The sequence below is a fragment of the Sceloporus occidentalis genome, unplaced genomic scaffold, assembly GCF_023333645.1.
Source record: "Sceloporus occidentalis isolate IW3139 unplaced genomic scaffold, rSceOcc1.0.p SCAF_86, whole genome shotgun sequence".
In the NCBI taxonomy this organism is placed as follows: Eukaryota; Metazoa; Chordata; class Lepidosauria; order Squamata; family Phrynosomatidae; genus Sceloporus; species Sceloporus occidentalis.
Genome location: NW_028317066.1, coordinates 2,555,285 through 2,577,829, shown reverse-complemented (window position 1 = coordinate 2,577,829; position 22,545 = coordinate 2,555,285). Strand labels below are relative to the sequence as shown.

General features: G+C 43.1%; 2 protein-coding genes across 2 annotated transcripts in view; both read left to right on the top strand.

The window, feature by feature from the left end:
* The window catches only part of LOC149285006 (uncharacterized), a 386,586-nt gene that overhangs the window by 236,866 nt on the left and 127,175 nt on the right, over nucleotides 1–22,545 (top strand). The window lies entirely within an intron of this gene.
* On the top strand, nucleotides 1,106–18,613 carry LOC149285009 (uncharacterized). The gene is made up of 3 exons (XM_089495881.1): nucleotides 1,106–1,127; nucleotides 3,041–3,375; nucleotides 17,649–18,613. The coding sequence occupies exons 1-3, from the start codon at nucleotides 1,106–1,108 to the stop codon at nucleotides 18,546–18,548; spliced, it is 1,257 nt and encodes a 418-aa protein (XP_089352007.1). The 3' UTR covers nucleotides 18,549–18,613.

Genomic DNA, 22,545 nt, shown 5'->3' with positions numbered 1-22,545 from the left:
AAAAGCAAGCCTGTTCCTTGCGCAAAATGACACCCTTTCAAATACTTAAAAATGGATATCATATTCACTCTTTATCTTCTTTTCTCCAGGCTAAACATAACCAGCTCTCTAAGCTGCTCCTCATAGAACTTGATGGTTTCCAGACCCTTCACCACTTTGGTTGCCCTCCTTTGGACATGCTCCAATTTGTCAACAACCTTTTTGAATTGTGGGGCCCAGAAATGGACACAGGATGATTCCAAGTGAGGCCTGACCAAAGCAGAATAGAGTGGCACTATTACTTCTCTTGATCTAGACACTATTCTTGTAATGATGCACCCTAGAATCACATGGGCCTTTGAAGCTGCTGCATCACACTGTTGGCCCGTGTTCAACTTGCGGTCTACTTGGAATCCTAGAGCCCTTTCAAGCATAGTTTAATTGTGATAGCAACATCCTGTAGAATATTTGAATCTGTAGTTCAGTGAGGCACTATTGCTCTCCAGTTTCTAAGGATTCTAAATACTCCATCCTAAACTGCCTATTCTAGGATTTTGTGGAAAGAAGCCATTGAGATTAATGCTTTTCACATCCAAATGGTACTCAGCACATCCCTGAGCAAGTTTCCTTCCTCTTTTGGCCCCTCTTCCATCCTTTTAAGGCTCTGGAGAGTCTTCTTGGGGGAAAGACCTCCCTTGGGCCAGCAATGGCTCAGAGAGGGCCCAACAGTGGCAAACTGGCCTCCACTTCCCCAAAGGGATGTTTTGCGATGTTGAGTGGCAAAATATTATTTCATCTCCCCCCCCCCCCCGGAAATACAATGTTGGGTTGCCCCTGAGATCTCCTCCAAACCCCATCAGTAGTCCATGCCTGTCTTATAAATGTTTTAAGGCTGTTTTAAGGCTGCTCCCTGGCACTTGACCCTCTCCAAAATTGGAGTCCGGGTCCAGCCCCCTTTCTCTGCCTTTGCCAATGAGTTATTTGTATATTGATTATCCCACCTTTCTCAACAAATGGGCCTAAAAGTGTCCCTTTTATGCATCACACTCTGTGGGTATATGTCTGTGATAAAAAGACAGATGGAAACTGAAAAAGTGAAAGGCAGGGAAGAAATACTGAAAGTGAGATGTTGATGGGCAAGAAAGAAGGTTAGAGAGCAGAGGGAGAAAGTGAAGGGGATCAGGCCTCTGGGAGCCAGGAGGGGAAGGCAGGAGCAAAGCCAGGATCGCCTAGCTCTGTGCGGAGGAAGGGACCCCTGGGAAGGGCCAGGAGAGGGGCCTTGGGGATTGGGAGGCAGTTCTGACAGATTTTCAGAACTGGTTTCAGTGAACGAATGAGAACCGGCTCAGGTCCTTGTTTTCAGACATATAAAGTGGTTTTATTTAGCAATTATGAGTAATATTTAGGAAGGAAGGAAAGGAGGACACAGTTAGAGAAAAAGCACTTTCATTTTCCAACCTGAGCTTGCTTAGCTGCCTTTTTGGTTCCAGGGGCCCTTTGTTACTCAAAATGCTGGAGTCTGGGGAGGACACTTGCAAGTACTATGCTTTGGGGGGGGGGGGGGGATTTGGTACTTAGCCCAAAGAAGAGACATAATTTTGTTCAAGCAACAGTGACCTTGGAGGTCAGCCCAACTAAACCAGGCACGCAATCTCACATAACCCCAGAGTCATTTCAAATGTGTTTTTATGTTTTATTTAGGAAAAAAACAAAATAATTGCACGCACGCGCACACATGCGCGCACACACAAGCATTCGTATATACACACAAGAGGTAAGTAACAAAGGTGAGATTGGTGAATAATGTAAAGCTATACTAACGGTAATACATTTCCTAGAATGTTCTTGATTCCAATTGCTGAGGGTCCTGCAAGGGAACGGAAAGTGGGTTTGTTGAGTATATTGAGGCGCTTAGCCATGTAAACCAACAGAGTGTCTCTCTGCAATGGGACTGATGCCGAAGAACAGTAAATATCGGGCCGGACATTTATACTGAAATTGTTGCTTACAGACAGAGACTGTGTTCAAAATGGTTTAAATCGCTTTAGTATGTTTCCTGGGTGGGGAAAGAATTGTCTGAATCCAAATTGAATGCAACGGATGCTTGGTGCAAATACCTCAGACACAAGGGATTAGCACACCGGCTCTCAGGTCCTTCTTGGCTCTGAATTCCAGTCCTGTTCATAAGCCAATGTACACTTCCAGATGCAGCTCAACAATAACATAGCAGAGTATGGAAACAAATATCCAGATATAGGTTTTGGCAATGCACTGACTACTGTCCACACTTAAAAGTAACTCACAGACACAGTTGATTTCACCCAAGTCCTTGGAGGTTCTCTATCCTGAGTTGCAAAATAATACAAATCTTTGCAAGCTCTCTGACTTCCATCAACTTCACCATCTCTTGTACACACAACTCCATTCCAGTCTACACCAATCTGCAGATGAGCTGTATAGTGTATTGGTTGTGAGTCATCTGGTGCAAAAGAGCATGAAGTGACCTCTGCAGTTAGATTGCATCATGCTTTGGGCTCTGACTCAGTACTCTATGGCAGTCTCACAGGAAATGATGCCACTTGTCAATCAAAATATTTTAAATCATGTTTAATGGAATATTTTTTCAACAGCCCTTTGACTATCTGGTTCGACTGATTCCCTTAAGGCAGTTCTACTACAATCTCTTCTTTGCTCCTGTCTGTAGGGATACAATTGTTTCATGGATTTCGGGACATCTGCAATAGTGTCATGCTTGGGTCACTCTCACCAACTTTATTAATTTAATATCAAATAGGGAGGGTTCAGCAAGGGCTAAAAATTGGGGTAACACCCTCCTCTCTTAATTCTGATATTCATTCTTGACTGTGATTGTCCTTCTTTACAGAAGAACTTGTGAGTCATGAGAGAGTCCACACAAGAAAGAAGTCACATAAATGCCAGCATTGTGGGGGAAAAATTGCTTACAAGTCAATCCTAGTGGCACATGAGAGAGTCCACACAGGAGAGAAGCCATACAAATGCCAGCATTGTAAGAATGGTTTTTCTTCAAAGTCACACCTAGTGATACATCAGAGAGTCCACACAGGAGAGAAGCCATACAAATGCCAGCATTGTAAGAATGGTTTTTCTTCAAAGTCACACCTAGTGATACATCAGAGAGTCCACACAGGAGAGAAGCCATACAAATGCCAGCATTGTGGGAAAGGTTTTTCTTGGAAGTCGGACCTAGTGATGCATCAGAGAGTCCACACAGGAGAGAAGCCATACAAATGCGAGCATTGTGGGAAATGTTTTTCTCTGCAGTCAAGCCTAGTGATGCATCAGAGAGTCCACACAGGAGAGAAGCCATACAAATGCCAGCATTGTGGGAAATGTTTTTCTCAGAAGTCACACTTAGTGACACATCAGAGAGTCCACACAGGAGAGAAGCCACACAAATGTCAGCAGTAAACTAACATTGTTTTTGTCAATAAGGAATACAAAAAGTATATTTTCAATGCAATGGTGCAAAGAAAAGGCCCTTGTGATTTTGTGTGTTACGTTTCTCTGTCTATATGTCTGTTTATATTTTAAAGTTATAGTTTGTTAAGTTTAATTGCTATTAGTATAGATAATTGCTTAAGGTTATAAACCTGGCTGGGGATTATGGGTCATGGCATAGGTCAGCTAGATAGGGGGTGCTGGGATTTTTTACTACTGGCTAGAATAGTTATGGGAATGATAGCTTTTGGAAAGTGTGGGATGTTGTCTGAAGAAAGGTGGGGGCAGGTATTAACAGAAAGGGGGTAGTTTCTGGGAATGGCAAAGGGGGCCTTGTTCCCTTTGGGGCAGACTGTGGGAACTGAGGGTGGAGGCTAGGATTGGAAGAGGGTGAGGTTTTAGGTGTTGGGGTTTCAATGTATTCTTTGTCTTGGGGAGGACAGTTCTGGTTTAAACACTGAATTTCTGATAATGTGTTCTCAATAAAGTTATTTCTTGTTTCAATGTGTTGGACTCTTTGATGCAGAGAAGTTCTGAATTTGCACAAAATACACTTTATTCTCTCATCAGTCCTCAGCTCCATTCCCAGCCATAAGAAGAACAGAGGCAAACACACACAAACACATACCAAACAGACAGAGAGAGCTATATGTACAAAGCAGAGCCTTCCTTCCTTCCCTTTCCCTCCTGAGTCCAGCTCCTCCTTGGACTCCATTCTGGCATCTTCCAAGTCTCCTTAAAGGAAGGAAGGAAGGAAGGAAGGAAGGAAGGAAGGAAGGAAGGGTGCACTCCTTCCCTTTCCTTTGGGGCATGTGCACATGCTCAGTCTCAGGCTCTGAAGCCATTGCTGCTCTCACAGTCTGTTCTGAGGGAGGAAGAGATGGAAGTGGGGGAGAGAAATGTATGAGAAAAAGGGGGCAGGAGGCACTTGAGGAGAGACATGGCCATGGGGGGAGGGGGCAGGGTCCTTTAGATGTAAACATGCGCTTTAAGGAGCCCCTCCCTCCTGGAAAGTGGGGCAGAGGAGAGACCCTCCCTCCCTTCCTCCTCATTTGGGGGGAGATAAGGGCTCGCAAGCCCCCCTCTTTGGTCTTCCAATGGGGGCACCCTCTTCATCTCTGGGAAGAGGGGAGGCTCCCAGTCAAAAGACTTTTGTGACAAATAAAAAGCATCAGATAGCATAGGCTTCAATAGCATTGGAAACAATAGCTTTCTGGGGAGAAGGGGTTTTCCCTGTGGGAAGGGGCTCTGTCTTTAAGGGAGAGAAGAGCCCAGATTTAGGTCAAAGCCAAGAGCAGGCAGACGGAAGGAGCTCAAAGCCCCTTCTGGGGAGAGGGATACCCCCCTGGCAACTAGGCTTAGAGGCCCACAGGATCTGGATTAGCCCCCCCACACACACACACACATCCTTTCCTTACCCTTCACAACAACCCTGCAAAGATCAGTGATCCTCCTCTGGGAACATGCAGAAAGGACATGGAAGCCATTGTTAGTTCTTTGCCTGAAAGTCCCCTTCCTTGAAGGGATGGAGGTTAAAGGAAGGAAAGAAGGAAAGTGCCAAGGGAAGAGATGGCATAAAGGGGGCTGCTGAAAGACAGGGGGCATTTGGATAGGAATCCCTCAGCAGCCATTTTGGGAAAGAGGGCTCTGCCTCTGGACAGAGAGATGGAGAATGTGCTCATTTGGGGAAATGTTAGGGTCCCTCTATTGGGCCACATTCTCCTCTGACCTGGAGCCTTCTTTTGAAGCCCCATAGACAGGGAAGATTTAGACGATGCCCTCCCCAGGAAAGGAAGCCCCCTCCCTTTGCAGGCCCCATAGACGGAGGGAAGATAAGAAGATTATAAAGAGGGGAAATCCCCTGGAGTGGATGGATTTACAGCTAGATATTGTAAAACATTTCAAGGGGAACTAGTGGATCCACTATATAAATGGTTTAATCCTATTAATGCAGAGGGGATTCCAGACTCATGGGAGCTAGCGAGTGTCACTTTAATTCCTAAAGAAGGAAAGGACAGCTTGTTAATGACTAATTATAGACCAATAAGTTTGCTGAACACTGATTATAAGAGATTCACACAAATACTTGCCAGCAGACTGAAGGGAATTTTGAATTCGACAACTGAGAAGGAGCAAAACGGATTTTTACCGGGCAGATAGATTAGGAACAATATCAGAACGATTATAGATTGTCTTGAATTTTACAAGGTCAATAATGACAAAAAATGTGCCATCATTGCTATTGACATGGAGAAAGTCTTCGACGGCGTGAGATGGGATTTTTTGATAGAAGTGGTAAAAAGTATGGAAATGGGAGGCAATAAGGCAAATATATAATCGGCAAAGAGCTTACTTAATTATCAACGGAGAAAGATCCCAAGGATGTATGATCAATAAGGGCACAAGGCAAGGATGCCCGATATCACCGCTCTTATTCTTAGAAGTGATGGACATTTTGACTTCCTCTGTTAAAGGTAATCCAAATATAAAAGGGATTAACAGGAAAGGAAAGGAAACCAAGATAAGAGCGTTTGCGGATGACATGGTAACAATTTTGGAGGACCCAAATCGGGGCAGAGAACCGCTGCTACAGGAGCTAAACAAGTTCGGCAAATTCACAGGACTGAAAATCAATAAAGACAAGACAGTGTTGATAACTAAGAATATGACTGGAGAAGAGGCAGAGGAATGAAAGAGGAAACCGGGCTTCCAAGTAGGAAAGAAACTGAGGTGCTTAGGAATTTGGATTTCTAAAGACAATAATTATTGAGGGGTATGGAAAGACATAAGAGAAAATTTAAGGACATGGGGCTGGTTAAATCTTTCACTACTAGGCAGAATTGCTGTAATCAAAATGGCAGTTCTACAGAAAATTATGTTTCTGCTACAAAATGTGCCAATAGAGATTAAGGATAAGATATTTAAAGGTTGGGAAGCTGAGCTAAAAAAATCCATATGGAAAGGACACAAACCTCGGATTAAATGGGAGGAGCTCAAAGATGCTTCGGAGAGAGAGGGCTATTCGCTCCCAGACTTCAGATTATATTATTGGGCATGTAATCTAATTTGGATCCAAAAATGGATTAAATTAGAGGACAAAGAAATGCTTGATCAAGAGGATGTGCAGTTAAGATTTGGTTGGCACGCCTTCTTATGTTATGAGAAGTTGGGGATGAATAAAGATTTCAATAATCATCCAATGAGGAAATCTTTACTACTCACTTGGAACAAGATTAAAAAGACATTTTGTTTTAAGTTCCCACTTCGGACATCGGCCCAGGAGCCACTCTTTGGTAGATGGATAAGCATCAGTAATTGGCTCACTTACAAACATTGGCTTAAGAAGGATCAATCAGGGAATTGGTCGATAAGATCTAGGGAAGATATTAACAAGGATGGACATAATATACAGTGGTTTAATTCCTACCAGCTAAAACAAAGATTTCTGGTAGACAACAAAACAATAGGGATCGAAGCTAGACTAAACGGATTGGATGATTTGTTCTGGCAACCTGATAAGAAAAAGATATCCAAATGACACAAACTACTGTTGAGGAGGAATATGGAATAGGGGACTGTAAAAGAGTATATGGGGAAATGGGCGCAGGATATGGGATGCAAAATTGAAATGGAAGAATGGCAAAACGCCTGGAATAGAACAAATACATTTACAGTAGCGCAGGATCTAAAAGAGAATCACATGAAAATAATGAACAGGTGATATTACACCCCATGGAAGATAAAACAAACCTTATAAATTAGCACAGGGGAATTGTTGGGGGTGTGATTGTAAAAGGGAAACATCTATCATATATGGTGGCATTGCAGGGAAATTCAGACATTTTGGAAGAAAGCACATGACTCAATACAGCAGATATTGGGAATAAAATTCCCAATGAGCCCTAAGTTGTACTTACTCAATATAACTTTGATTTTAAGCCCACTGGACAAAAGACAGTATTGGAGGATTATATTATATCTTGTAACAGCCGCTAGAATTGAAATAGCAAAGTTATGGAAGTCAGATGAGACTCCAAGATGGGAAAATTGGATGCAGAGAGTTAATGATTGCAGGGAACGGGACAAACTCTCTTGTAGGGCTCAGAATTAGGATATGGAAAAAGAGAAGAGGAATGGGAAAAGAATGGAACTTAAATCTGAAGCTCATTGAGGTCTGAATTAACTGGAATTGAATCTACAAAGTCTGTTCTTCAAAAATAGGTTTAAATGTGTATTTTTATTTCCTGATTAATTATAGGTCAGTAGAAGAAAGTTTGAGTCTCCTGCTTAAAGTAAACCATGATAAAGAAGGAATCGAATACTGCAAAGTTATGCATACAGTATTTTGACAATAGATAAGAACATAAATGAAAACTGATATTATCAATAAGCAATTGGGATATATTGTGTTTATACGTTTTAGAGTTGAGCATAAAATTTGTGTTTAAAAGCAGGGTACGGTTATAATATTATGAAAGTGAGCTCTTTGAAAGGCCAAGAAGACAGAAAGCAGAAAGTGGGTCCAAGGAAACGGAAAGATTTGTGACAGTGATGTTATGGATACTGGATTTGTATTGTTTTATTCTATTTTTATGACTCAGTAAATAATAAAGATTATATAAACGTCAAATTTGCAATGAAGATTACTATGTATTGTGGGAAGAAACGGTAATATCTGGGGGAATATGTAGAAAGGATTTACATTGAAAAGGGGAGGGAATAATTCCAATTCAAAATAAAATTGGTATAGGTTAAGTATGAAGACAAATAGAGAATTATGGACTCTCATCCATAGGGTTGCCATGAGTCTAAATCGACTTGAGGGCAGCTAAGAACAAGAAAGATGTAAAGACTAATTAGCCAGAGATAAAAGAGGATTATTTATAGAAAGGAGGTAGCTGTCGCTTTAGGTTTGGAAGTTTATTCTAATGTATTTTGCATTTAGAATTATATGTATCTATGGTATTCCTATGTATGTTTGGTAATTTAAATTTTCTTCATTTGTTTGTTATAAGTTATATGTATTTTTTAAAATTCATCTTTATTTAAGTTTCCAAATACATAAAACACGACCAATACATAATACAAATAAAAATTGCTTGTAAAAGCGAATCTGAGTCTTGACTGGTCATTTGGGACCCTCTTAAGTCTTCCTTTTCCGTCTTCTGAATCTGAGCCCATTTCAATGTCCTTCGCCTTGAAACCTCCCTCCGAAATATGATCTCTAGCTGTGAATTATTCCTTTACAATTTAAGTTAAAAAAGAAAGAAACTGCAATTTTTTTCATTTGATTTTACATAGAAAATTTGTCTACTTCTCTTACTATTTTGTAAGGTTAACAACAACTGAAGAAATATATATTTATACAGATGTTCACATCAATTTCATTATATAGATCTCTCTCTGTTGTTTTTAATATACACAGTGAGTCATTCAATCATCCTCTGTTGACCTGGGATTTATATAAGAAAGCAAAAAGAAACAGAATATGCTTATATTCAACTTATAACATGAATAACATAATATTCTTAAAGGTTCTTACATTTCATTCTCCCAAATCCACTGAGAAGAGTAAAAAGAGAGGACTTTGATTAGTCCTCCACTAGCGGCAAGTTTAATTCCCATTCTTTTCCCCACTTTATCAAAACTTTCTTCCATTCCTCCTTTCTTCTGCCTTTATCATGATTTTGGGCTATACATGAAAGTCTATCCAATTCCCTGGATTCATTTACTTTCACATCCATTTTCCCAAATTGGTATCTTATCAGATTTCCCTAATTTAGCTATTTCTGTTCTAGCTGCCGTAACAAAATAAAGTAAAATTCTCAAAATTTTGTTTTCTCCTTTTGAATTTAGTATCGAAGTTATATTCAAAAGATACAACTTTGGGTTCATTGGGAATTTAATTTCGAGTATCCGTTGAATGGATTCATGAATCATTTCCCAAAATTTCTGAATTTCCTCACAACCCCACCACAAATAATAATAATAATAATAATAATAATAATAATAAATGTTATTTATATACCACTTTTCATAAAGATCAAAGCGGTTTACACAGAGTGGTAAAGGGCACCTTTTTTGTTTTTCCATCTCCAACAGTTTCCGTCCGATACTCTATACATTTTTTCCCATTTTCCAGGGAGTAAGGTTCCATCTATTCAAGTTATACGTATTTTAATACAATAAAGATTTAAAAAAGAAACCTTCTGGGTGACCTTGGGGAAGTCGCACTCTCTCAGCCTCAAGGGAAGGCAATGGCAAAGCTCCTCTGAACAAATCTTGCCAAGAACAACCCAGGATAGCGTTGCCATAAGTCAGAAACCACTTCAAGACACACAACAGCCACAATGGTTGTTTTAATGATCAGAACCTGCCTTGTGTCCCAAATCGGGGGAAGCAGAATATTAATAAAAATGGCAAGACTAAGAAGGGGTCCCAACTCCTGAGAGCAGCCCCCAAGCAGCCCTCTCCTGCCTTCCCCCCAAATGCACCTGAGAGTTTCTGGGACAGCAACCAGGGCCTCCCCAGAAGATCCCAAAACCAGGACAGGTTTCATGCAGGAAAGTAGAGGAAGATCGGTTGCAAAATACGTCTCTGGCACATTTCTTGAATGAGGAAGTACTAGAGTATCTCAGATGAGAGCCTGCTCCCTTGCGGCTGAGGAAGACCTTTTGTCTTGAAACGTCCTCCATCAGTTCCCAAAGACAGGGATAACAGCACTTTATTCAGTTTCATATCATCTATTTTAGCATGTCACCTAGAGCAGATATATTGGAAGGAGTTTGTGTCTTGTAATTGTTCCTTTTGTTGTTTTGTTGTAGCCCATTCTTAATTATATGTATTGTCATTGTACTGAAGCCTTTGTGTAACTGTACTCACAATTGCCCTTGTTTATATTATTTTTTGTAGAAGTCATTAGTAGGTTATTGATAGTAATAAACTGAAATTAGTTTTTACATTATCGTTTAGATGTTCTTCTGCATTACATCAGTATGTTATTCAGACTAAATAAATTGAAGCTGATTTGTGTTTTGTAATTGTTCTTTGTATACATAATACATACATACATATTATCAGACATAACTCCAGAGAATGTTAGCCTTTTGGATGCCAGAAGGTTCCTCTCATTCTTCAATGCAAGAAACAACACTTCAGCTGCCTTCTAGAAGATAAAGCAAAAAGGCTTCCAAAAGAACTGAAGCCTTGGGCAAGTCACACTCTCTCAGCCTCAGAGGATGGCCATGGGAAACCCACTCTGAAAGAACCTGCCAAGAAAACCCCTTCAGAGACTCCCATAAGGTCACCATAAGACCTGGAAACAACTGGAAGGCAGACACCAAGAACAACATTGGGAAATAGGTTCAAGCCTTGCCTTGGGAAAGTGTAATGACTGGGCTCCAGTCAATGGAGGTCTTCTTCAGGCAGAAAAGGGAGGTTTATGCAAATGCAGAATGACATCACTGCTACGGAAGGCTCTCTTGACCAATCAGAGAGCAAGATGAAGGTTCTTCTGGAAGCTTCCGTGAGAAGGCGATATAAGGCCTGAGAGACCAAGAGACAGTTGGGGGAATTGTGTCGGTTGGAGATCGAGAGAGAGAGAGTTAAAGAGCGGATCTTGGAAGTTAGTCTCAGAATTGGACATTTAGGTCTATTTATTATTTTAATAGCTTTTATGAATTGAATATTATATACTTACAAATATTGTACCTGCAAGATTCTTAATATCTTGTATGACTTATATTTCAGTTATATGTTGTTATTTATAGTAAAGATCTCCTTGGAGTATCTACTACTCGATGCTCCTTTTACATGTGTTTTGCCTCGGTTGATGCTTGGAAAGATCAGTAAAGAAGTAGAAATAAGGTTCCTTATCTGGTCCCAGTGTAGGTTAAGGGAAACCCTTTTATCATTCATTGGATGATGGCAGGAGGATTTAAGAAATTTAAGGGTCTTCTTGGCTAAGAGCCATAATGTCTAAGTGTCTAATTAACAATTTGTAAGCCACTCTGATAGCCTTTTGGCTGAAGAGAGGGGTATAAATTATTATTATTATTATTATTATTATTATTATTATTATTATTATTACAGAACCGCGGTTTGGCTGCTTGGACCACCGGAGATCATCACAGTGAGTCAGTTGGAAAAGCCCATCTCACTCCAGAAAATAAAGGTACTTGAGGAGTTTGCACTCTACGTCTTTCTGTAATAATAGCTACAAAACTGATAATAGCATTTGGGACATTTAGCCTTTTAAAACAAATATGGCAGATTTAAATGCTGCTTTAAAACCTCTTTCCATCTGCCAGCTTTGCTCTGGTTTTGGGGGGAAATGAGAAAGTGTTGGGAGGGAGGGACTGCCAACAGAATTAGGAGATGCATTGCAGGCTATGGACAGTTTGCGGCCAAGAAAGGTCCAAAACACACGGCAGCAATAGTCCATTTTGAGAGACCTTTCACTGCCCTGGTCCAGTGCTAGGGAATCCTGGGAAATGGAGTTTATTGTGGCACCAGAGCTTTCTGACAGAGAAGGCTGAATGTCTCACTAAACTACATTTCCCAGAATTCCCTAGCACTGAGCCAGGGCAGTTAAAGCAATCTCAGATTGGATTATTGCTGCAGTGTGTTTTGGACTTAGGTGACCCTTGGCAAGTCACACTCTCTCAACCTCAATGGCATTGGAGACCCCTCTCTGAATAAACCTGCCAAGGAAACCCCATGACATGGTTGCCTTAGGGTTGCCATAAGTTGAAAACTACTTGAAGACACAAATGAAGAACAGAAGAAAGTCTGCAATTGTTTCACAGCTTGTACATAGGAATGGGAGGCAGTGTGGTGCAGTGGTTTGAGTGTTGGGTTACAACTTTGGAGGCCAGAGTCCACTGCCCCACTCCTCCATGAAACCAGCTGGGTCCCTTGGGCAAGAAATCACACTCTCTCAGCCTCAGGGAAGGCAATGGCAAACCTCCTCTGAACATCTCTTGCCAAGAAAACCCCAGGAGAGGCTCCCCAGAAGTCGGCAATGAATTCGAGCCACTCCACAAAAAACAACAAAGCCTCAAGAAACAGACAGTGTGGTTTAGTGGCTGGAGCATTGGACTGTGACCCTGGAGCCCAGGGTTCGAATGCTCTCTTGGCCACGGAAACCCACTGAGTGACCTTAGGCAAGAAGTCCCACTCTCTCAGCCTTAGAGGGAGGCACTTGCAAAACCGCTTCTGGACAAATCTTGCCAAGAAAAGCATGCGAAGGGCTTCCCTTAGGGTCACCATAAGTCAGAAACAACTTGGAGGCACACAACGACAACAAGAGAAGTAACACCACTAACACAAAGCAGCTAGGTAGAAAGAAAGAAAGAAAGAAAGAAAGAAAGAAAGAAGACATGGGAGTTGTAGTCCTCAGTTAAGAGGGATTGGAGGGGCCTTACTGCAGGGCAGGGCCCCCTTCTCTTTCTGGCCATGTGGATGCTGGGAGATCCAGTCCAGGAAATACACTTTAAGTCCCTTTGGCAAGAGAAAAGGCTACTATTTCCTTTCAGATCCAGTTTGCCTCAAATCCTTTATGAGGCCAGAAACCCCTTTGTTAGGAAGCGGACCCCAAATATCTCAGGAAGGCTCTCTATCTCCCAAGGCCCCCTCCCTCCAGGACCTCCTTCCACTCTTTCCCTCAGTCTCTCTCTCTCCCCTGAAGGCCTCAAATGTTAACTGCCAAGTGCTTAGGCGGAAGCAGCCATTTTGTGTTTCAGCTGCCATTTTGTGTTCTAGTGGCAATTTTGTGTTCTGGCAGCCATTTTGTGTTCTGGTGGCCATTTTGTGCTGTGGCAGCCATTTTGTGTTCTGGTGGACATTTTGTGCTGCTTGTGACTGTGGGGAATAATGTTCCGGAACCTTCTCTGAGCCTCAGTTGAACAGAGGCCTCTTTTCCTCTCCTGAGGCTCCAGAGTCAGAAGGGGGCCAGGCTCTTTGGGCCAAAAGGAAGGAAGTGTGTCTCTTTCAGTGTTGCCAACAAGCCTCGAAGATAATTCCCCAGACGTTTGGCCAAAACTCACCAAATCCCTCCCATCTCACCAAATACTTATTTCAACTCTCAAAATTACCATTAAAACCAATCACCAAAATTACACCAAAGGCTCTGAAAAGTACCCATTTTGGTGTGAAAGTCACCAGATTGGCAACACTGGTCTCTTTGTGTGTCTTTTGTGTCTCTTTTCTGAGAGAGTTTTCTTATTACAAAGCTCTGCTGCTTCTGGGGAACATGGGTTTTAAAAGGGATCAGAAATGGGGAGGAGAGTTTTAATACAAGCCTTATTATTATTCTTCACAAACATTGGGTCTCTATTCTCCAGTGTTGCTACAAGTGGGATCAGGCTAAAACTGGCCATTCACTGACACAGGTCCTACCATAGAATTGTGGAAGCAATCCCATATGGCCATTCCATGCCTAGTGAGAGTGTTGGGTGTGAGGTATTGAAGAAGCATGCAGCTGTGTTTATGTAGTAAGAAGCAAAATGAAGGCATCTTCCTCTGAGGGTCACTAGGGAGGTCAGGAGGTTTCAACAAATGATGCAACCATTTCACATCTAGCTTCGGGGACATAACCAGGGCCCTCTCCAATTCCCCATCCCCTAATCCCCCACCACTCCAAGAAGGAATGGAGTATCTCTTCTGTAGGGGAGCTGCAGTGAATCTATGCTAGGTCCAGGGGGCTTTATTTGATGCAGAGGGAGGAAGGGGATGACCACCTCTGCATCGGCCCAAAGGAGGCATATGTCACCTGCGTATGTCACCAGCAGGATGATGTTCTTTGTGTCTTTGGGTGCTGCAGTGTTTCTTGCCAAGCCATTCCTAATCCTGGTCCCTTCTCTCAGGAACTTCATCTCGGCCTCCTTGGACACGGCTTTGGGCCTCTCTTTCTGGAATTGACCAAGTGCAGGGCCACAAGGACCCCCTGCCCACCTGATGGCTGACACAGAGGCCAAGCGGAGGGAGTTGGGCTCGAAGAGAAAGAGGCTGTCGAAGTACAACAGCTCTTTGGTGAGTCACTATCCTAATAGCTTCATCTGTGTCACTGCTGGGCCAATTTTTGAAAGGAAGCAAATAAAATACTGTCGGAGTTTGGCAGAGACAGTCCTGGTTAATCCTCTGTCACCTCATTATTTCAGGGGCTTTTAAAAATGTCCTGGTTGCTCTCTCCTCCTCCCACTTCCCCCTTCTCAGCTCACTTCAGTTCCTGAGTGCAATGGAGTCTGCACCCCATCAACTCAAAAGTGGGGAGAGGAGAGGAAAGAAGGAGAAAGGATATGGCCCTTCCCAGGAGGCTGAAGCAAAAACAAACTGCTGTGCCCTTCCTAGCTTGTGTGTTCTTCCTCAGAAACAACTTTGGCCATCTTTACTGCCTTCTGGGTTGCTTGTCCACATGTGTCTTGCTTTTCCCATCTATGAAATGTTTGGGGCTATGGAAGAACATCTCTGGATCTAAATATGGGGTGGGCCCAGTGGCCCTCAAGCCCTGAGTGCTCCCCAGAAGCATTATTAAAAATGACGTTTGCCCTAGAAATGTGGCAAGAAATGTCTAAATGCACCATAATTCTTTGGTGGTTAAATGTACTGTATGTGTTGGGATAGTCAGTATCCTAATCCATCATCAATATCCCAGGCATGGCCTAAATTATATTATATATTATATTGAAAAGATTCTAGACAAACTGGATCTCAAAGGCAGTAGCTTTTTTCTTGCTGACAGAATTTAAAGTTTATTTCCTGGACTGAATTCTAAAGTGATCAAATAATATTTGGATGCACCATGTGCTTTCCTCCCCTTTTGCTTAGTCATTCTCTGGATGAGGGCTATTTTCTGTTGCAGGTAACCTTTGCGGATGTGGCTGTATATTTCACTGAGGACGAATGGAAACTGTTGACGAAGAAGCAGAGACTTATGTACAAGGATGTGATGATGGAGAATTACGAGAATGTGGCCTCTGTGGGTAAGGAAGCTGAATTTATTGCTTTCCTATGAAGACTGAGGTCGCTTTCATACTACATTATCATGGCACTATGATTCCACTTTAGAATCATAGAATCATAGAGTTGGAATAGACCACAAGGACCATCTGGTTCAAGCCGTTGCCATGCAGGAAACACATTGAAAGAATACCCAGTAGATGGCAACCCAGCCTTTGTTTAAAGTCCTTCAAAGACCTTTAAAACCCTTCAAAGAAGGAATAATAGTAATAACCAGAATGAGACGCTAATATGTTCTGAGGGAGTATATTCCACTGTTGAATAGCTCTTACTGTCAGGAAGTTCTTCCTAATGTTTAGGCTGAACCTCTTTCCCTGTGCCTTGCTTCCATTGTTCTGTCCTTTTTGAATTGTGGTGTCTAGAACTGGACACAGTATTCCAGGTGGGCTCTGACCAAAGCAGAATAGAGTGGCACTATTACTTCCCTTGTTCTAGACACTATACTTCTATTGATGCAGCCAAAAACTGCATTGGCCTTTGTACCTGCTGCATCACACTGTTGACTCATGTTCAACTTGTGGTCTACTTGGACTCCTAGATCCCTTTCACATGTAGTTTCATTCAGCCAGGAGTCACCCATCCTATATCTGTGCATTTATTTTTCCGGCCTGAGTACAGTACCTTACATTTCCCTATGTTGAAATTAATTTTTTTAGCTTTGGCCCAGCTTTGTCTATTCAGGTCATACTGAAGTTTGATCCATTCCTCAGAGGTACAGTGCTACCTCGGGTTACGAAATTAATTCGTTCCGCGGCGCCGTTCGTAACCTGATACATTTCGCAACCCGAAAAGGCTTTCCGTTAGCGCTGGAAAGCCGCTAGCCGCGCTTCGCATTTGAATTTCGCGCCGAAACACGCCGAAATGAATTTCGTAACCCGAAAAATCTTTCGTTACCCGGAACAGTTTTTTCCAATCTAACTTTTTCGTACCCCGGAAATTTCGTAACGCGATCAATTCGTATCCCGGGGTACCACTGTATTAGCTACTCCTCCTAATTTGGTGTCATCTGCAAATTTGATAAGTATACCCTCAATTCTGTCATCCAGGTCATTGATAAAAATTTTGAATAGCACTGGGCCCAGGACAGAACCCTGTGGGACCCCACTGGTCACTTCTCTCCAGGATGAAAAGGAGCCATCATTGGGTTCAGCCAGTCAACCAGTTACAAATCCATGTAACTGAGTGTTCAAAAAGGTTTAAATCACTTTAGAATGTTTCTGGCGGGGGGGGGGGGGGGAATGGTCTGAAACCAAATTGAATGCAATGGGTCCTTGGTGCAAATATCTCAGACAAAAATCATTAGCACATAAAATCTCGAGTCCTTCTTGGCTCTGAATTTCGATTGTGTTCAAAATCCAGTGTACACTACAATCTGAGGGTGACACTTTGAGATGCAGCTCAGCAATAACATAGCAGAGTACGGAAGTAAATAGCCAGATATATAGATATTGGCAATGCACTGACCACTTTTCACACTTAAAAATAAGTCACAAACACAGTTGATTTCATCTAAATCCTTTGAGGTTCTCTATCTTGAGTTGCAAAATAATACAAATATTTGCAAGCTCTCCTCTCTGAATTCCATCATCTTCACCATCCCTTGTACACACAACTCCTATCCTATCCACACCAATCCGCATGAGAGCTGCATACTGTATTGGTTGTGAGTCATCTCCTGGTGCCAAACAGCATGAAGGGACCTCTGCATTTAGCTTCCATCATGCCTTGGGCTGTGACTTAGGACTCGATGGCAGTCTCACAGGATATGATGCCACCTGTCAATCAAAGTATTTTTGCACATGTTTAATGGAATATTTTTAAAAAAGTCCTTTGTCTGAATATCTCCTTCTAGTGATTCCCTTAAGGTAGACCCCCTCCAATCTCTTCTTTGTTAACTCTTATAAGTAAATATACAATCGTTCCATGGATTTAGGGCCATAAACAGCAGGGTCATGCTTCAGTTACTCACAGAAACTTTCTTAATTTTATCTCTAATAAGGAGGGATGAATGAGGGCTAAACCATGGGGTAATACCCTCCTCTCTTAACTCTGATTTTCAGTCTCATCTGTGCTTGTCTTTCTTTACAGAAGAATACTTGAGTCATGAGAGAGTCCACAGAGGAAAGAAGTCACATAAATGCCAGCATTGTGGGAAACATTTTGCTTACAAGTCAATCCTTGTCATACATCAGAGATTCCACACAGGAGAGAAGCCATACAGATGCCAGCATTGTGGGAAATGTTTTTGTTTGAAGTCACACCTAGTGACACATCAGAGAGTCCACACAGGAGAGAAGCCATACAAATGCCAGCATTGTGGGAAATGTTTTTCTTGGAAGTCATACCTAGTGACACATCAGAGAGTCCACACAGGAGAGAAGCCATACAAATGCCAGGATTGTGGCAAATGTTTTTCTCAGAAGTCAGACCTAGTGACACATCAGAGAGTCCACACAGGAGAGAAGCCATACAAATGCCAGCATTGTGGGAAATGTTTTTATTTGAAGTCAGTCTTAGTGAGACATCAGAGAGTCCACACAGGAGAGAAGCCATACAAATGCCAGCATTGTGGGAAATGTTTTTCTCGGAAGTCACACCTAGTGACACATCAGAGAGTCCACACAGGAGAGAAGCCATACAAATGCCAGCCTTGTGGGAAATGTTTTTCTCAGAAGTCAGTCCTAGTGACACATCAGAGAGTCCACACAGGAGCGAAGCCATACAAATGCCAGCATTGTGGGAAATGTTTTTGTTTGAAGTCACACCTAGTGACCCATCAGAGAGTCCACACAGGAGAGAAGCCATACAAATGCCAGCCTTGTGGGAAATGTTTTTCTCAGAAGTCACACCTAGTGACACATCAGAGAGTCCACACAGGAGAGAAGCCATACAAATGCCAGCCTTGTGGGAAATGTTTTTCTCAGAAGTCAGTCCTAGTGACACATCAGAGAGTCCACACAGGAGAGAAGCCATACAAATGCCAGCATTGTGGGAAATGTTTTTCTTCTAAGTCATACCTAGGGAAACATCGGAGAGTCCACACAGGAGAGAAGCCACAAAAATCTCAGTAGTGAACTAACATTATATTTGTCAATAACGAATACAAAAAATATATTTTCAATCCAACAGTCCAAAAAAGGCCCTTGTGATATTGTTTGTCTGTCCATATGTCTGTTTATGTTTTAAAGTTATAATTTGTTAAGATTAGGTTTTCATTGCTAATCGTATAGAAAATTACTTTGGGTTGTATGTTTGGCTGGGGATTGTGGGTCATGGTATAGGTTAAATAGATGGGGGGTTGGGATTTGTTACAGCTGGCTTTATTAGTTATGGGAATGATAGCTTTTGCAATTTGTGGGATTTTGGCCTAAGAAGGTTGGAGGCCAGTATTAACAGAAAGGGTTAGTTTGTGGGAATGGCAAAGGGTCCTTGTTACCTGCAGAGCATAGACTGTGGGAATTGGAGGTGGGGGCTAGGTTTGGAAGTGGGTGATGTTTTAGGTTTTGGGGTTTTAATGTATTGTTTGGATTGGAGTGAGCAGTTCTGGCTTAAACACGGAATTTCTATGTGTTCACCATAAAGTTCTTTGCTATTTCAACACATTGGACTCTTTGTTGCACAGAAGTTCTGAATTTGCCCAAAACTGACCCTTTCTTCAGTCCTCCGTCCTCAGCTCCATTCCCAGCCATAGGAACAGCAGAGGCAAACACACACACACACACAAATATACAGGATACACAGGGACAGCTATATTTCCAAACTAGATCCTTCCTTTCCTGACTTTCCAGCTCTGCACCTTGGGCTCCATTGTGGTTTCCTCAAAGGAAGAAATGAGGGAAGGAAGGGGAGGCTCCTGAACCCCCGGCGCATCCAGAAGAACAGAATAGGCGGAGGCTCTGGATACCTCTCCTGTCGCCTCTGTTGTAGAGCCAGAGTCCAAATTGATTCTTATCTGAGAGATTTTGTCTGCGAAGTTGTTATTAAAAGCATCAGAGCAGACTTTTGTAGGTTCCAATAAAGAGTTCAGGGTGGGGGCATTTGAGTCAAGTCCCTTACCACCCTGAATAGCTCTGCTGGATGAGACTTTGCAGATGCAATAGATGCAGAGTAGAAGGACTTCTTAGCTGCATCTATTGCTACTCCATAGGATTTAAGAAAAAACCCTTATCAGGTATCACTCCATATTTCTGCCAGTGGCACTCTAGCCGTTGTCCAACCCCTTCATTAATTTGTGATCTTTAGTATACCATGAACTGCAATTTGAAGTGGGTTGAAAAAGGGCGCTTGGGAGCAATAGTGTCTATAGCTCTGGTAAGAACATTGTTCCAAGTATTGACCAGAGCTTCAACAGAATCGCAGGCATTACCAGCCATCAAACCCTCTAAGGCCTCTGGGAACCTAGTGGGTTTCATCAACCTTCGAGGGCGGACCATTTTAATAGGTCCTCCAACCCCGATGGGGGGAATAGTGGCCTTCAGCCCAACCTTGACCAGGAAATGATCGATGGTCCATGACAATGCAGAGATATTGACTACCTCCGCCCATGGATGTGCCTGTTCCGCACAGAAGACCATATCGAGAGTATGACCTGCACAGTGTGTGGGCTCAGAGACTATCTGGGAAAGGCCCATGTTTGTCAAGCTGACCATGGACTCCCAATCTGCACCAGATACGTTCGTTAAACTGGCCTTGAGAGGGATGTTGAGCTCGCCCAGGACTAAAAGCCTAGGCGACTCCAGCAGCAGCACAAAGACCAGTTGTGTCAGCTCCGCTGGGGAGTCTGTTAAGCAACGGGGTGGACATTAAACCAACAGAATCCCCAGACTCCCTAGTCTTTAAGCTGAGGCAAATACATTAGATGTGGTCCATCTTACGGATAGGTATCCTGGCCAAAGCAAGATTGTCTTCATGGACCAAAGCGACGTCATCTTACCTGCTCACTGACGGAGAACCCGGCTGGTAAGGCCTGATCCCAGGTGGCTGAGCTCTCATCACCCAGCCAGGTCTCCGTGAAACAAGCCAGGTCAGCCTCTTCGTCTAGAAGGAGATCATGGACTATCTACGTTTTATGTTTGACTGACCTGGTATTACACAAGAGCAGGCAAAGGTCCTGTGGTTGTTTTGGTATGCTTTCCTTCTCTTTTGGGATAGCAGGGTGAATAGAAGGGAAGATAGATATCAAACATCAATCTCTTCTTCCGCTGTAACGACATTTCACCCCGTTAGCGCACCATGCACATTTTGTATAGCCGTTCCACAGTCAATATCTCTCCCCCCCAATTCGCCATCTGAATGATATTCTCCTTGCCCATGCTCATCTCCCTCCAAGTGTCCCACCACAGATCTGTCCAAGTAGATATGAAATGAAAGTACACAAGGAAAAAGGTACCAGCCAGTTGGCATCGTCTGTCCTTGGACGGGTGAGGGTTGTTCCCAGGGCAGACTGAAGGGCCCTTTAAAGTGGCACCCACAGCCTCACCCACCATTCACCAATGCGTCCCTGCCACTGGGAGCCAGGGATGTTAAGGGAGAAGGCTGTCTCCTGGCTGGCGTCCTCTGGCCTTGGGGGGATCTACAGTCCTGGCCATGCCTCTCTCACTGCTGCCTTGCCTCTGCTGCCTTCCTTGGCCCCTGGAGGAATTGGGGGAGAGAAAGGGTTGCTTCTGGCTTGGCTCAGCTCTCTGCCTGGCTGGCTGGAGGTGAAAGGAAGAGAAGGAAGGGAAGGAAGGAAGGGAAGGAAGGGAAGAAGGAGTGAAAGGGCCAAGGGAAGAGAAGCATAGTGGGACTATTGGAGCGAGGTGGGGGTATCTTGGACCAGACTAATGTACCCACCCCCCAGGACCCATTGTAAGAGCTATCACAGCTCACTGTGATGCTTTAAATCGGGGATCCTCAAACTCCAGCCCTCCAGGTGTTTTGGACTTCATATCCCAGAAGCCTCAGCCAATCACCATCCATATGCAAATTTCCTTCCTACCTCAGTAGTCTACAGTCAATCTGAACAGACTTCCAGAGCCCCACAAAGGCTCCTCCTTCTTCTTTGTCCCTCAGCCAATCACCATCCACATGCAAATTTCCTTCCTACCTCAGTAGTCTACAGTCAATCTGAATAGACTTCCAGAGCCCCACAAAGGCTCCTCCTCCCTCTTTGTCCCTCAGCCAATCACCATCCACATGCAAATTTCCTTCCTACCTCATAATGCCCTCCCTGACAGCTTGGCCAATGATCTGAGATTCTGGGAGCTGAAGTCCAAAACATCTGGAGGGCCGGAGTTTGAGGGCCCCTGCTTTAAATGATAAGACCTGACTTGGATGCCAGCATTATTGCAGAGGCCATAGGTCAGGTGTCCAGTGACTCTGTAAATGAGATCATACCGGATCAATTTGAATCTGTGAGTACTAAGGAGGTGGTCATGCTCCTTGGAAATGAGAAGAAGACAATTTTTCCTCTGGACCCTTGCCCTTCATGGCTGGTCCTCCAAGGAGGAGATGTACTTGGAACTCACCTGAGATATATCATAGATGCATGCATCTCTTAGGGAGGGCTATTTTCCATCTTGCTTAAAAGAAGCGGTGTTACGGCCGTTTATGGAAAAGCCCTCCCTAGATCCCTTGGAGATGAACAATTACAGACCGGTCTCCCATCTTCTATTTCTAAACAACATGATTGAGAGGGTAGTTGCTCTTCAACTCCAAGCAGTCTTGGATGAAATGGATTATATGGATCCATTTCAAACTGGCTTCAGGGTGGGATAAGGAGTCAAAACTGTTATGGTCGCCTTAGTAGATGATCTTTGCTTGAGCATCGACATGTGAAGTGTGACCCTGTTGATGCTTTTGGATCTCACAGAGGCCTTCGATACCATCGACCATGGCATCCTTATGGAAAGCCTGAGGGAATTGGGGATCAAGGGCAATGCATTGCAGTGGTTCTGGTCCTATCTCTCAGGCAGATTCCAGATGGAGATGCTTAGGGACAGTTGCTCCTCTAAAAGGGAGCTTAAATCTGGTGTTCCTCGGGGTGTCTTCCTGTCACTAATTCTGTTTTTTCTTAAACCTTAAAAAACA

What these genes read in the sequence shown, in the direction of transcription:
- LOC149285009 (XM_089495881.1), top strand. Translation starts at nt 1,106, where the DNA reads ATGTTGATGGGCAAGAAAGAAG. An exon ending in GTTGATGGGCAAGAAAGAAG is followed by an intron (nt 1,128 to 3,040) that starts GTTAGAGAGCAG and finishes AGTCACACCTAG; the next exon opens with TGATACATCAGAGAGTCCAC. An exon ending in TTTCTCAGAAGTCACACTTA is followed by an intron (nt 3,376 to 17,648) that starts GTGACACATCAG and finishes TTTGCTTACAAG; the next exon opens with TCAATCCTTGTCATACATCA.